This window comes from Fusarium oxysporum, chromosome II (assembly GCF_013085055.1).
Source record: "Fusarium oxysporum Fo47 chromosome II, complete sequence".
In the NCBI taxonomy this organism is placed as follows: domain Eukaryota; kingdom Fungi; phylum Ascomycota; class Sordariomycetes; order Hypocreales; family Nectriaceae; genus Fusarium; species Fusarium oxysporum.
The window spans coordinates 3472389-3487494 of NC_072841.1; the positions used below are offsets into that span (position 1 = coordinate 3472389).

At 49.1% G+C, this 15106-nt stretch overlaps 5 protein-coding genes across 5 annotated transcripts; 2 read left to right on the plus strand and 3 right to left on the minus strand.

The window, feature by feature from the left end:
* Positions 1-80: 80 nt before the first annotated feature.
* FOBCDRAFT_177094 (TIP49 C-terminus-domain-containing protein) lies at positions 81-1856 on the minus strand. Its single transcript, XM_059608529.1, has 3 exons — positions 1745-1856; positions 1459-1685; positions 81-1408 (listed from the first exon to the last, which is right to left on the minus strand). The coding sequence occupies exons 1-3, from the start codon at positions 1751-1753 to the stop codon at positions 223-225; spliced, it is 1422 nt and encodes a 473-aa protein (XP_059466789.1). The 5' UTR covers positions 1754-1856; the 3' UTR covers positions 81-222.
* A 1083-nt stretch (positions 1857-2939) lies between these two features.
* FOBCDRAFT_16724 (uncharacterized protein) lies at positions 2940-4199 on the plus strand. Its single transcript, XM_059608433.1, has 3 exons — positions 2940-3259; positions 3320-4006; positions 4072-4199. Exons 1-3 carry the CDS (start codon positions 3031-3033, stop codon positions 4104-4106), a joined length of 951 nt encoding a protein of 316 aa, XP_059464191.1. The 5' UTR covers positions 2940-3030; the 3' UTR covers positions 4107-4199.
* A 3638-nt stretch (positions 4200-7837) lies between these two features.
* On the plus strand, positions 7838-10323 carry FOBCDRAFT_288630 (uncharacterized protein; the record flags this gene model as incomplete). Its single annotated transcript, XM_054703403.2, has 2 exons — positions 7838-8391; positions 8460-10323. The coding sequence occupies exons 1-2, from the start codon at positions 7886-7888 to the stop codon at positions 10321-10323; spliced, it is 2370 nt and encodes a 789-aa protein (XP_054559378.2). The 5' UTR covers positions 7838-7885.
* Positions 10324-11474: 1151 nt separating this feature from the next.
* FOBCDRAFT_215442 (uncharacterized protein) lies at positions 11475-13408 on the minus strand. The gene is made up of 2 exons (XM_054703404.2): positions 12944-13408; positions 11475-12607 (listed from the first exon to the last, which is right to left on the minus strand). Exons 1-2 carry the CDS (start codon positions 13070-13072, stop codon positions 11720-11722), a joined length of 1017 nt encoding a protein of 338 aa, XP_054559379.1. The 5' UTR covers positions 13073-13408; the 3' UTR covers positions 11475-11719.
* On the minus strand, positions 12940-13806 carry FOBCDRAFT_16745 (uncharacterized protein). The gene has a single exon (XM_059608434.1). It carries the CDS (start codon positions 13687-13689, stop codon positions 13078-13080), a length of 612 nt encoding a protein of 203 aa, XP_059466790.1. The 5' UTR covers positions 13690-13806; the 3' UTR covers positions 12940-13077.
* Between the last annotated feature and the right edge of the window lie 1300 nt (positions 13807-15106).

Below are 15106 nucleotides of genomic sequence, written 5' to 3' on the forward strand. Positions count from 1 at the left end.
GAGTCAAGTACATATCTGGAAATATCCTCTCTGAAACGAGATGTCATCACTGCTGCGCTGGAGGTCGAAACAGAGTAAAACTATTTAGAGTGCTCTTTGTGGATTTTCGTATTATGCCATTCTACGCCCAAATCAGTATGATACAGATGTCCATCTCACTTCAGATCTACTATCTTCACAACCCAATACCCTTTTAACGCCAGGCTGTGCTCGCCATTATAATTAACTAAGATCCATTTTCTCATCGCCGTTGCTGGCCGCTCCGCCTACTGCGAAGTCGACTGCACCTGTGTTGCCGATCAGGCGCTTCTCTGACTCAGCCACGAACTTGACGCTGCGGGCGGGATCATAGAAGAGCTGGAAGCTGCGTTGCACATCACCAACTTCGACTTGCTTAGCTTTTCTCTTGGCAGAAACAAGTTGCGAAGTGCTGATGAGGTTACTGGCGTATCGGAGACCTGCCTCCTGGCCGATCTTTGTGAGAAGGGCGAGAGCGTCGGGATGCACATCGATCTCTTCTTCTTGGGCTCGGATGGACAGAATCTGCTTGATCTCCTCAGGGTTATATGCGTGTGTGTTGATGATAACGACTCGGTCCAAGAAGTCGAGAGGCAGTCCATGAGGACTGCGGTAGTCAGTACCGCGGATGCGGGAGTTGCCTCGGTTGCTGGCCATAATGACCACAGGAGCAAGGTCGTCCTCAAGAGCTCGGTTGATGTATGAAAAGCACTCGATATCGAGCATATGCACTTCATCAATGAACAAGACACCAGGAACAATCTCGGCCTTGCCCTCCTCCTTCCACTCGCCGACCTTTGTGTTAATCTGATCTCGGATCTCGCTGCGGATTTCGCCGGTATCGCCGGAGAAGAGAGCAAGGAAGCCCTGGGTTCTTGAGTTGATTACATCAATCTCGTGTAATGTGACGGTGTGAACAACCTCCTTGCGCTTTTGGAGCTCTCCATCCGGGCACTGGAGGAATTTGGTATCGACACCCATGGCATCATAGTCGCGAGATCGGGCATAGGATCGGCCGAGTTTGGTGATCTTTCCAGAAGACTTGTCTATCGAGATAATATCGCCTGCCATAACGCGTTCCTTGGTCATGGCATCGATCATCTTGCTACCCATATCGTAGACTGCCTCCATGTCGGTGGTCTTAATGGTTAGCTTTCCCTGCTTTGCGCTACCAGTAACACTGCGGTCGATCTGGATCTCAACAACTTCTCCCTCCATGATTTCGCTCTCCTCCTTTATTCGGACACCGATGGACTTCCGGAAGGCTTGGGTAAGGGCTTCGGTCTTTGACATTTCGAGCGAAAAGATTTCTGATGAGGCAAGTGTTGTGAAAGGAACGTCGGGGCCTAGGGACTGAGCCATACCCATGGCGATGGCAGTTTTTCCTGTGCTTCATATGTGTCAGTGCGCGCAGTGCGGTAATGGTGATTGGAAGCATACCTAGGGGGTCCAGCAATGAGAACAGCACGACCAGCAATCTTTCCATCCTTGATCATCTGCAAGATGACAGCAGCAGCCTTTCGCGCCTTCTCCTGTCCAACGAGACCTTGAGAAGCAGCTCGAGGCTCAAGGGTTGTTGCATCCACACCAAGGCCTCGAATGTGGGAGTGTGCTGCGATCAGGTTCAGACCTCGAAGGTCTTTGGACTCTGACACGGTCATCACAGGCTGTGGAAATTTACTGTAAGCAATTGGCTGCGCGGAAGGTACGAGTAAATTCTACTTACAGCAGCCATCTTGTCGCGTGTTATGCGCGAGTGTAACGTAAGCAATCGTTATGGAATTGAGTTGTAAGGCAACGACTTTGATGAAGAAAGCTTGAAGAGCAGGGCTGGGAGCTAGATCGCGACAGCTGCACGAGCCTGCGCATAACTTTCGATTAAAAATTGTTAGCACGCGGCTATCGCTTAGCGCTTAACGCTTAGGAGCATCAATCGATGTGACTCCACAACTCGGTACTGCACTGCATGGACGCGATTACACGCGAGTGCCTGAGATCCATTCAGCTCGAGCTGCTGGAGCAATTAATGCAAAAAAGTTTATCACATCTCCCCAAGTCCGTAAGCTTCCACCAGGAGTCAAGTGGTTAAGTTATCTGATAAAGAACTATTCGTAGAAGCTAGATAACTTGGCCCTATGCTGTCCTCGTTTTGTGCTGTCCTGTACGACGAGAATGGAGGATGCTTCTCTTCCACTTTATAGAGACTAAATTCATTAGTGTCAGTTATATGGGCAAGCACCTATCATCGGACCAACCGCTTTTCTTTCTTAGATGGAGTCTAGACTCTGATGGCCTAGCGGTGATTCAGCGAGGATTAGGGGTCTATATTTAATAACTGAGCTGACCCAAACAACCATATTTAATGAATTCAACCGTATATATGATGATAATCCACACGAAGTGAACTCCACACTGCGTAGCCCTGGTCCAGTTGTAACAGATACCTTATTAGTTAGTTGATCCTTTTCAAGTCTTTTCTTGGTTTTCTTTCTCTCGATAAACCGGCCAACTACCTTAACATCCATGTTCCCGCTTTTGTGTCGTCTCTCATTGCTTTTTCCCTCTTCCCTCTTCTTCTATCCTCGTTCGCTCAATGCACACGCTTTTATTTATCTCTCCCTCCCCTCTCTCCCTTCTTTTGTTCTTTCTTCAAACCGAGGCTCTCTAACTCTCCTTAGTTTTAGGAGGCGTTGCCACTTTCTAGGTACTCACACACTCAGCCGATTCATCGACGCGATTGCCTCCCGGCGTACTCAACTATTTGTCCATCCACCACCTAGTACCTTATTTGGCCCTGTGTTCCATTGGTACAAAGTACTACCTACTTAGCGCAGTCTTTATTCGGTCCCCTTAATTCCTCCGGTCGCATACCGTCCTCAGCGATACCCTCTGCCCTCCTGCTTGGGCCACTTTCGATTTGCAACCCACGGTGCACGGCATTTGTCCTGTCTCGAATCCTTTACTCATTATTTCGACGGATGTTTAAAGCTCCATTTTACTACCAGAGCCGCAATGGCTGGTAGAGACGATCGGATCGGTCGCCGACCAGCCGGTAGCTCCCCATCAGAATTATTCCCCGACCGTGTCTCACTCCGCCGAGATGAATCGTCTCATTCCAAAGATGCAGACCACGATCGAGGGAGGGGCGGTGGGAAGGGGGGAGGATTGCCTTACGGTAAACATAGCAAACCACCTTTGGAGAGATCTTCTTCCAGGAGGTCAACGAATGCTAGTGATCGCGGTAAGAGCCCAAGTCTTGAGAAAGAACATGACGAGAGTATCGCTAACATACACCATTTAGGTTCAATATTGACCGCTACAGCCGGGCAGCGCGCCACGAAAGTTGAAGGCCTGCCACTTGTAGTAGACCTGCTCGGCGATGCAGCCTGTCTACGCATGCAACACAACCAAGCTGATAACAAGCTTAAGAGAACATTAGCTGACTGGAAACGGTCGGCTGCTAAAACTCCTGAATATTCTTCTGTTGACGAGATGCAACGTCAGGCTGTCCAAAAATGCGAGAACGAAAAGAACAATCTTAAGCAAAAACTCAGAGAGCTGCACCCAACGCTGTGTGATACTCTCGATTCGTTATTCAAGCAATACGTGCAAGATCAGGCTTCCATAGGACCCAACACCCAACAAGGAGCAGATTCTTTGCCGACGAAGGTCCAGGGCTCCCCAGCAGAGCTTCAGCCACAATCACTGGAACCGCACCAGTCAACCAAGGCATGGATGGAAAATTGTTTACAGATTGAGCTGAATAAATTCAAAAACTCCTTACCAAGCGCTCAGGGACCCGATAATAGCGAGATCCGGAAACTGGTGGACAGCCTTCAGAACGAGAAGAAGAAAACTCAACTTCTGGAAAATAAAGTCGAAGAAGGTCGACAGCAACACCAATTGCTGGAAGAGAAGCTCAGCCGGCTCGAGCAGAAGCTCGATGGCGTCAGCACCACGATGGAAGAAAGGATAGCCGCCAAAAAGAGCCAGCCAGCTACCTCTACAACCTCTGCCGAGCATAACCAGTTCAAGCTAACAATTGAAATGCAGGGACGCGCTATAGACTTTATCAAAAGTCAGTTTGATCCCAAAAGGATGCAGAAGCTCCAGCAAGACACAGAAAACCTTGCAGACAGACTCACGAACGGCATAAAATCTGTCAAGTCGCTCCATGAGCAGAATTCTGCTCTTATTGAAAAGCAGGGGGAAAAGCAAAAATCTTCAGAAAACGACATCTCATCCTTACAAACTACCTCTCGTAACCAGGAAGTCAAGCAAAAATCCCTTGAAAAGGACATATCATCGCTGCGAAGTACATCTGATAATCATGGAGCAAAGCAAAGTTCTTTAGAAAAGGAAATCTTGTCCTTGCAAAATACTTCTGAAAGTCGTGGGGCAAAGCAAATGTCCTTTGAAAAAGATATTTCGCTTTTACAATGCACGTGTCAAAGCCAGGGAGAACAGCAAAAGATAATAGATGATGTCGTTTCCGGCATAAAATCAGCTGTAGAGGGTCTCTCACAAAAAGGGGAATCTTTAGTTGCAGATATCGCTTCTCTGCGATCATCCGTGGAACAAACACAAGAGTCACAGGGGTCTCAGGAGGCGCGCCTGTCAACGCTCACCTCTCTAAAGCCGTTGGTTAAGGAAGTTAAGGAACAGCAAAAGAAGACCAATGTTCTGCAGCAGAGGGTCGACGCTCTACAGGCCAGCGCCGCTGACTGGTCACTGCAAGACTTCCAAAACCTTAAGGCAAGGGTCCAGGGGTATCCGCCTGCAGGCGAAATTCAGCAACTTCTTGTTGAATTCCCATCTCTCGTGGACACCAAGCGCCTGCTTGCCAAATACCCACCTTCTGGTCATCTTAAGCGGCTGCTTGAAGAAATGCCGCCTCCTGGTGACATAAGGCGTCTCCTGGATCAATGTCCATCTCCTGCGGATATAAAACGCCGTCTTGAAGAACTGCCACCGAGTGATGAGCTTAACCAACTTGTTAGAGACGTACCAAAGTTAAGGGAATGTATGTCGGAGGTCAATGCACGGTCTTCTAAACTTCCTTCGCCCACACCCGCTCCTGCATTCATGACAAAGGAGATGACGTTGCAACTGATCACTCCCAAGATGGATAGACTGGAAGATGCATTGAAAAGCCGTTGTGCGGATATGATCCAGATATCCTCTGGGCTAGTTGCCGAGACTGTTGACCTGGCAAATGCCCGTACATTAAAGTCTGAGGAAGCTGTCCAGGCACTTGATGCACGTGTAACAGGTTTGAGGCGAAGCGTGGATGAGAACAAGAAGGAATTCGATGCGCATGCCACAACGCTGAAGCGAAATGCCGATGAAAACATAAAGAAGTTGGACCAGCAAATCACAGTATTGGGGCAAGACATCAGCGAAACCAAGAAGGATACGTATGACTTGAATTACGACATGGAAAAACGCCTTGAGGAACAGACAACTGAACTTAAGTCAGTGAAGGGTATGGTTGCTGTGATGATCCAGGACGTTGAAAAGGTGCGCAAGGACTCAAGGACTGGGATCGATGATGTTCAGTTCCAGCTGGTCCAGATGACGGACTGGGCGAAGAATTTCAGCTCCAAGCAGTGGTATGACAGTGTCGCTCAACAAATCGCTGCTTATGTGCCAGCTCAATTTGCGGGACAATTGGACAGCCTGGCTACCAGGGTCAGCCATCTTGAGACCCGAAGTCACGATTCGCCAGAGGTCTCGAGCAAGAGACGCAAAGGAGCTAATGGGAGCCCTCTGGTTGTCAACGGCATCCATTGAGCAAAGGCTTGGTTTAGAGATGCTGTATGGAACATGTTGGTCAGTTAAACACTCTTGTCTGTATAACTGATTTCTCGTACGGGGTGGTGGGTCTTGGTTTGGTAACCAGGGTGTGACTTTTTGGCATCAATTGAAATATGCGGAGGAGAGAGATAACGGTGGCAAGGCAGCATTATACCCTTACGGATCCGGCGTTTTATGCATTATTGTCAGGAGAAAACATATCTATGGATTCACTTATGGTACAATATTGACTTGTGTGAACCTCAATGTCGCTATGTTAACAGGCATATCTCGAACTTGAATACATTGAGACGAGTATCCAGCAACAACTGAAGCCCTGGGCTAATGCCGGGCGGGTGGTTGTTTGCTCGTCACGAATAGTGTATGTTGTGGAAGAGAGGAATTTATAGAGTTGTGGATAGACGTTGTGGTTGAAGTTCGTATTGTTACACTTTAACATTTGAAGCTGAGTTTAGAGGGCATCTAGCTAGGTAGGTAGCCTGTTCTCGCAAACAAGGTGTAGAGATATGGAAGATAATGTTGCATAGCTTTAGCTTATGGGTTGTTGATAAGGTTGCTATGTACTTGGTTCATTGAATCATGACTGGGTAGTATATATTAGCCAGTGCATACCTTGCACAGACGATGCTTCGAATGAGAAGCCGTACAATACATCACATAGGTAGATCAAGTATTTACTTTGCTGTAAAAATATAATAACAAAGTTGAATATAAGAACCAAGATAGCTATAGTATTAAAGCTTATTAGATATACTTTTATAATACTATAGATGTTAATATTAAATATATCTTTTAAAAAGAAAATAAAAACATTCTTATTGTATTATCTTGACTGTGCACCTTTGGCCTCACTTCATGTGTTGCTAGACTGGTATTTTGATACTGTATTGATAATAGGGTAACTTTAATTGATGCTTGTTCCTATAAGCGCATGCAGCTAGAAGAAACAGGGCCCAGGAACCGGCCAGACCAAGACATGGACAAAACTGCTTCAATATCAGCCACAAAAACCTAAAACACGAGGGGAAGGTATTAGAACAGCCACAAGCGGACATGCCTGCCCAGGGGAGAATGGATCAGTTACCTTAACAAGAGAAGAGCAATGAAACTGTGAAGTGACGGACGGGACGGACGGGAATGAAGCCAGTGGCCACTACTGGATACATGTACAACCCAGTAAGGCTACTAACCTAGCAGGTAGCTCAGGTCTCGCTCTCTAACTACTTTTGCTCCACTACGGATCGTCACTGCTAAGGTTGGTCGGGTGGTTCTTTCCTTTCCTGACCGCTGCCAACTGCCACATAACGTCAGTGAGATGAGGTGTCTGTCACTGCGACTGCGAGTGCAACTGTTACTGTTACTGTCTGGCCCTGCCTGACTGAGGTGGGCTGCCACTGGAAATCTCAAACATCCCGATGAAAACCAAGACCCAACTTAGATCCCGACCTAAGGTACCTTGGGGTACGTTAGGTGCTTTCTAGCCTCAGCAACAGAGAAGGGACAAGAAAAGAGACAGGCTCATACCCTTCAAGCTTAACTCACCTATTTCTCCAATTCCTACCCAATTCTCGTTTCATTCGGCCCCAACAACATAAACGTTACCGCTCTCTTTGTCAATCACCGGGGCCTGGACAGAGCTTCTGGGCTCCGATCCACCGCCGCTTTGTTGTTTCGTCTCCAGCCAGCGCGCTAATACTCTCCAATCTTCCCTTATCGTGTGCGACTGGGTCACCTCCATGCCTTGTCGCTCGGCATCAACCACCACCACTATCAGCCACCATCACATCGCGACAACCCTGCCAATCGGTCGTGAATGACGCATGATTTGAGCATCCTCCATTTTCAGGGACTCGCGCTACTTTCAAGATCTTTATCGCATTTCAGTTTCTCCTCAGCGTTTCCATCGTCGCGTTCTCGGCCTCCCTGCGTACCCCTCGCACGCGTCACCTGCGATCGCCAAACCTCGTACCGCACCGCATCGCAACTGTACTGCACAGCATCGCACCACACACCCGTCTTCGTCCTTCCGGCATGTTGACATCCATGAACAATGGAAGCCGCGGCGAAGACGGTTCAGCAGCTCACACAGCGCATCCTGCCCGAGAAACCACATCATCTCTCTTACTCCCCCGACTGGCGATATCGCATCCCCGCCAGCGAATCACGACAGAAGGTTCCTGAGGAATGGGATAATACTCGCTTGCAATATTCGACTCTTGTATCGGAAGCCGATCGCGGTGTGCTTTTTACTAGATCCTACTACGACATGCGTGTCGAGCCTCCTAAGCCCGTCCCTCGCGACGTGGGCATTCTCGCAAAAGGCGGCGAGAAGAAGAAGCTGTCACTCAGTGATTACAAGAACAAGAAGACGTCTGGTGTGACCTCGGATGCCTCCACCCCAGAACCACCCAGCGCCAAAAAGCGCGAGCTTGAGCGCGCATCTGCAGAGCCAAGATCTGTACCCGAGATCAGGAAGCCCGATTCACAGCGACAAAAGGAACAGCAGCCCGATACCAAATCACAAAAGTCCAGAGAACTTCCAGTTGTTGACATGAGGTAAGATGCCGCATTGGATGACCCATGATTGCCTCGGTGATCTCGCTCCCATACTGACTCTGCTGCAGGCTACCCCCTAAACCACCCGCATCCCTTCCACCTCGTCCCGTATCACCAGACAGCAGGAAACGTGCATCGAACGTCGACGATGACCACAGATCGCAAAAACGACACAGGCCGGACATGCCTCGCCCTCACGATGATCGGTCGCGACCAGGCCGCGATGAGCCCCCTCGCAGAAAGGATAGAGATTCTTTGGCGCCATCCGATATTCCACCAAGGGACAAGCCTACCAGCTCTTCGTCGCTTCCCAATGGACGCAATATCTTAAAAAGTACCAGCACTTCCGCCCGCAATCCTTCTCCAGCTGGGCGCGCTCGTGGCGATTCTGTCAATGGCGTTCGACCTGGCGCATCGGGGAGCACAAAGGGAACACCAAGCAAGATAGATAATGCCTCGCGATCGTCCGTGCCCCCGCTACTATCACCTCTTCACTTAAGCTGGGATAGCCAAAATTCAACGGACAAAGGTGACAGGAGACGGGTACGTGAGGATGCTGCAGATGCCGCCAAAGCAACGAAACCGAAGAAGCTGGACCCACCCCCGGCATTGAAGACAAAGAACGATACAACCAGGGAAAAATCCCCAATACGCTTGCCTGCGCTCCTATCCCCCACATTACCAAGCTCTCTGGAGGCTGAGCTATCGCGGAGAAAGGCTTCAACGAAAGCAACGGAGTCCAAGACCCAAGATGACCGAGAAAAGGACGAACCAAGCGAAAAACGCTTTGAAGAAAACCACAAGTCATCAATGGCGAGGAAGGCGCCCGTCGAACATGAAGAAGAGGAGGAGGGGGAGGAGGAGGATGGAGAGGAGCAGGATGGTGATGCTCACAGTACTAAAGAAAAGAGACGGCTGGTCGTTACCCTACGAATATCCAAAAGAATGCGACAAACGTTCAAGCGTATCCTGGCCTTACCTTCTAAGCGCAGAGAGCGGTCTGAAAGCATAGAGGCGCCGTCTATTAGCCAGGCGAAGAAACGCCCTGCGTCGTCAGACAACACTGGCGACACAATAGCCGTCAAAAGACCTCGAATGCCTTCGGTTTCTGCGAGTCTCCCACCACCCTTGACTCCCTCTAAGAAGGGTGCAGCCATGTCCCGAGTCAGTTCCAGCAACTCGCAGGCTCTCACACCCAGCGACTCGTTCACCGTAACACCTGTACCTCTTGGGTCATCAGATCGGCCAACCACCAATGGCACAGATGCCGCTCGTGACAAGGCCGACCCGCGGGCCATTTTTGACAAACACGCACGATTTTCTACTCTAGGTCGGCGACTGAAGCATGAAGGCGATGTCGCTAATCAGCGGTTTAACAAGCTCTCGAGTAGTGGCGACAAACGAGGGGCCGATTCGAGTCGCAAACAATATTACGCACTCGCCGTGGAGAGCACTGTTGCTTTCATGGCAAGCTTCTACCTTCTCAACGTCGGTCGAAACTTGCAAAATAAACCATCTGATCCGGGCTCTTGGGCCAGTCTAATCAAGATGGTGGATTACCTAACAAATGAGACGCGCCGTGACTCGCGGCGAAGCCAACCCATCTATGCTCTTATCTTGATTCTACAAGCCATCACTGTGGATGAATTTCTCAAGGCATCTGCCAACTACGAGAATATCTCTAAGGAGGAGCTCTTTGCACACCAGTCGACTCGTTATCGGAATTGGCCCGCGGTTCACAGCATTTACGACGGCATTGGCAGCTCTCGTCTTCGAGCTGACATTACGCCCTGGTCGACCGTCGAGGAAGTTTGCCAAGCGTCGATGCGTGTTGTTCGGCACTGGTGCCAGGAGGAGAATGTCCAGTGGTCACCGGAGTTCAATCCCAATGAAGCCAGCATTAGAGTTGCCCGAGGGGGGCTCTTGCCTTAAGCATCTGCAAAGTTTATAGGAAGGTCTAACTTCCATAATACCCACCAACTCAGCTTAAGCAAGCTTTAGAGGAAGGTTTAACTCAATACTTGGCCCTTATATAACCCAGGCCGGACATCTTCTGTCCCATGTTTCATTTCTTCCCAATACACAAATCCATCAACCCACTACACAAACACAAGTTGTCCATCAAGATATCATCTCTCATCCTGTCTCCCAGATCATCAATCAACACAGCCATGTCTACAAACTCGGACGCCATGCCTGGCATTACCCTTCACCTTTCCGCAGCCGATCTTGAACAGCTGTTTGATAGGAAGCTTAATGAGGCGCTACAGCCTATCTACAGCAAGCTTGATGCTATCGAAGAGAAGCTTGATGCTATCGAAGAGAAGTTTGAAAAGCTCACAGCCCGTGTTGGGGTAGTTGAAGGCCTGGCGGCAAAGATCCCGAACATGGAAGACGACCTCCGATCTCAGGACTAGAGACTCAAGAAGATCGAGGCTCAGCTTCTCAAGGCATGGTTAGTTTATCCTCTAGAATGAATAATATATGCTAATACCAAGACAGATCCGACCCTTCTCAATTATGGTGTCCGGTCATGACATGATTTTTCTTATTTTTTTTTCTTTCTCTTATTGTACTCTATGGCCGAAAAGGGGCTGCTTTCCGAGAAAGACAACGGATAATGAGACGAGGGAGTCAAAGGAGCATCTGGCGAAAAAGAAAAAGGGATCAGCAAGGGTGTGTTTACAGGGAAATACCATTTCGTAAAGTGTGCATACACATACATTCATACATAAATGCGTGCATGCACCAGCATGGAACGCAAATAAAGGACTTGAATTAAATAGCTTGATGCATAGACCTGACACTGTCGAGATCGATGCCAGAAAAAAACCACGTAAGCTGATATCGTGAATTACCCAGATGCTGGCATACGAGTTGCATGTTGTGGACGTGCGATCATCTTGTGAGATGCTCGACTTGAGATGATGGATTTAACCACGTTGTAGTTACAGGAAATTCTGTCTTAACTGACAGTGTTGATGAGTTAGCAATCTTAAGATAAATACCGCGAAGAGACTTATATAGCTTGATTCACCAGGCTGGCCATGGGCAAAAATTACATCACATATAGACATGAACCGTTTTCAAGAGGGATGGATCTATTTTTTTTTCTGTCCACGGCTATACTAAGATCAATTGTCTAGTAGGGAACTGGAGCCGATGAGAACAAAGTTGTTGTCATCCCCTCCGACAATCTCCCTTAATTTTGGTATTTTTACTTCCTTTCATTTCTTTGCTTCATTAAAACACGCGGCAGATTGGCATCGTCATCATGTCGCGTCTGATTAGGTTTGGTTTTGCTTCCAGCCTCTTGAGCGCTCTACGCTTACTTGGAGGCATCGACCTTGGCAACGTGGGCCAGGAGGTCGAGGACACGGCGGGAGTAACCCCACTCGTTGTCGTACCAGGAGACCAGCTTGACGAAGTTGTCGTTGAGAGAGATACCGGCCTTGGCATCGAAGATGGAGGAGTTGGTGTTGCCGTTGAGATCGGAGGAGACAACATCGTCCTCAGTGTAGGCCAGAACGCCCTTGAGGTCACCCTCAGCGGCCTCCTTGATGACCTTCTTGATCTGGTCGTAAGAAGCACCCTTCTCGAGGCGGACGGTAAGATCGACAACGGAAACGTTGGCGGTAGGGACACGCATGGACATGCCAGTGAGCTTGCCGTTGAGCTCAGGAATGACCTTGCCGACAGCCTTGGCGGCACCAGTGCTGGAGGGGATGATGTTCTGGGCAGCGCCACGGCCACCTCGCCAGTCCTTGGCGGAGGGACCATCGACGGTCTTCTGGGTAGCAGTGTAGGAGTGGACGGTGGTCATGAGGCCCTCAACGATACCAAACTTGTCGTTGATGACCTTGGCGAGGGGGGCCAGGCAGTTGGTGGTGCAAGAGGCGTTGGAGATGATGTCGGCAGAGCCATCGTACTTGTTCTCGTTGACACCGACGACGTACATGGGAGCATCGGCAGAGGGGGCAGAGATGATGACCTTCTTGGCGCCACCAGCAAGATGGGCCTTTGCCTTCTCAGTGGTGGTGAAGACACCAGTAGACTCGACGACGTAGTCGGCGCCGGTCTCGGACCACTTGATGTTGGCGGGGTCGCGCTCAGAGTAGAACTTGACAGTCTTGCCGTTGACGACAAGGTCGTTGCCATCGTTGCCGACCTCACCCTTGAAGATGCCGTGGGAAGAGTCGTACTTGAGCATGTAGACCTGCGTAGGGGAGTTGAGGTTAGCTTGAGGCTCAAAACTGAAAGTGGTATTGTATGGGGCGTGGGGCAATGAGGGGTAGCTTGGTGGGACATGAAGCATTGCTCAAGTGAGCATTGCTCTCTGGTATCATGCCATGACACGAAGCTGGCGACAGCTCGCGGTGCCAATTACATGTCCCGGCACGAGGCGTATTACAGGCGATATTGTGCAGTGACTTGCAAGCTCCAGCCGAATCACGACGTGGGTTTAAAGGGTCGTGACAAAGGGACAAGGTCCCGAGCAGTGGATTGCAGGGTTGTTTGTAGTATCGAACGAGCTCGTTGGGGGTCTACTTACGGCGTAGTGAGGCTCAATGAAAGGATCGTTGACAGCAACAACCTCGATGTCGGGGTGCTCGACGGCGTTGCGGAAGACGATACGGCCGATACGACCGAAACCGTTGATGCCGACCTTGATGGGAGCCATTTTGATTATTGTAGAAGAAATGGTAGTTTCTGTTGAGGAAAGAGAGTCAGATGAGATATTCTTAGGATGAAGATAGATGAAGTAAGATGGAGAGAAGAAAAAAGCAAGAGAAGAGCTGAGGTGAAGGTTGAGGTGAGGGGGTGGGGTAATTTATATCTGTATGACGGAGGTTGAGTGGAACGGAAGCTTTTTTTGCTGAGGAAGGTTGCCACAGGGAAAGAGCAAGTGAAAGTGGGTGTGGACTGGAATTGGAATTGGAACGTCGGTGCAAAGGAGGGGCAAGCAGATGAGACTAGAGAGAGGGAGAGAGAGAGAGAGAGAGAGAGAGAGAGAGAGAAGAGACAGAGTACCTTAGAGCTCTGAATTACAGAGCTCAATGCCCCGGAAGGGGCTTCGTCTCTCTCCCTCCCGTCTGCCCCCTCTCTGTAGCAACACCAATGCCATGTCGTGCCATCCATGCCAATGCCAACCAATCCATCACCCATATCGATTGACGTGTCGTCGTATCGTCTTCTCATTATGTTGGATCGAATGTAGACATGATATGACATGACAATCTGTTTGCTGGTGGAGAGGCAAAGAGGAGAAGTTGAGGCAAAGTAATGCATCATCATCATGTTATGACGCTGATGGGTGGTGGTGCTGGTGGTGCTGATGATGATGGAGATGGAGGGGTAAATTGTTCACATACCAAGAGGTTTGTAGTGGAAGTTGTTGCGATGATGCTGAGGATGATGAGAATGAAAGGAAAGAGAAGAGAAGGGCAGCAGGAGTGGAAGTACAGGTACATATATGAATTCCTGACATTGGATTACCTTATTCACTCATACTCTACTCTCTCATCAGAATATGCTCTGCTCTACCATTAGCAACCCACTTTAGACCACCGACACCACATCATCATCCCACGAACATACACCCCCTGTTGCCCGGGGGGGTACAGTAGTGAGTATGCGTAGTGTATCATAACAGCAGGGGCCAATGGAACATTCAATATCGGATGAGAGGGTGGGAGCTCTTTTTTTTTTTTTTTTTTTTTTTTCTCACTCTCACGAACGTTAGCTCAGTCAAGGCCATCATGACCAATTCACAGCCTTGTTCCTGGGTATGACTCTTACTTCTTAGTTAAGGCATTACATCCTTACTCTGGACTTACAAATCCATATCCATAATACTATAGATAGTAACTCTGTCACCATCTTTACTTGACGTCCTACTGCTCGCTCAACTTCATCATGTCTCAGACCCCACCACTGACGAGAGCTTCGTGGTGGGGTGATGCCCTGAAGAGCTACCTCCCTGCAATATGCCCCTCCCTCTCAAAACCATGTATCTTTTCTGCCCCTCCATGAGGTGCCACCTCTGTTGATTCCATCGCCCGTCCATCCTTGATATTTTTGTAGGTGCCGCCGAATAAGGCACCGCATTCTACCGTGCAACTCTCCGTGATAGATAGCAATTCGACAATTACATCGCTGCCTCCAAGAAATGCGTCACTTGTCGATCAGATGTTTTCACACAATCAATCCCATCTCTCTCCGGAGCCTCCGGTTATGGTGGACATGAACGCCTCATCATCTTGGGCTACGATGAGATCTGTAAGTTTTACGCCGCAAAGTTACAATGCAATCCCTGGCTTGATCTTTGCCTTTGTTGCCTGATCTGTTTCTTATTTTCCCCCTAATTGCCGCCATATTATCCATTCTCACATTGCCAACCCATGATATGCGTCTATCTTGGTTTCGTCGTTAACGGCTGCCGCCGCCGCCGCCAATGCACGTCCCTCGACATATTGAAAGCTCGGTTCGCCTTGTTCACCGATCACAAACGAGTCGTACGGTTTCGAGTCCTCGCTACAGTTAATTCTCGTATGAATCCAATCCTTTGCAAACGTGTGTTGTTTCTCGTCTTTCGATATGCTTCGGCCTCTATCTCCATGACAATGTTTTAATTTCCTATTTACGTATCCAATGCTTTGCCCACTTATACCGGAGTCACCTTAATTGAGCTAGAAGCTTCACCACCAAGACGGTG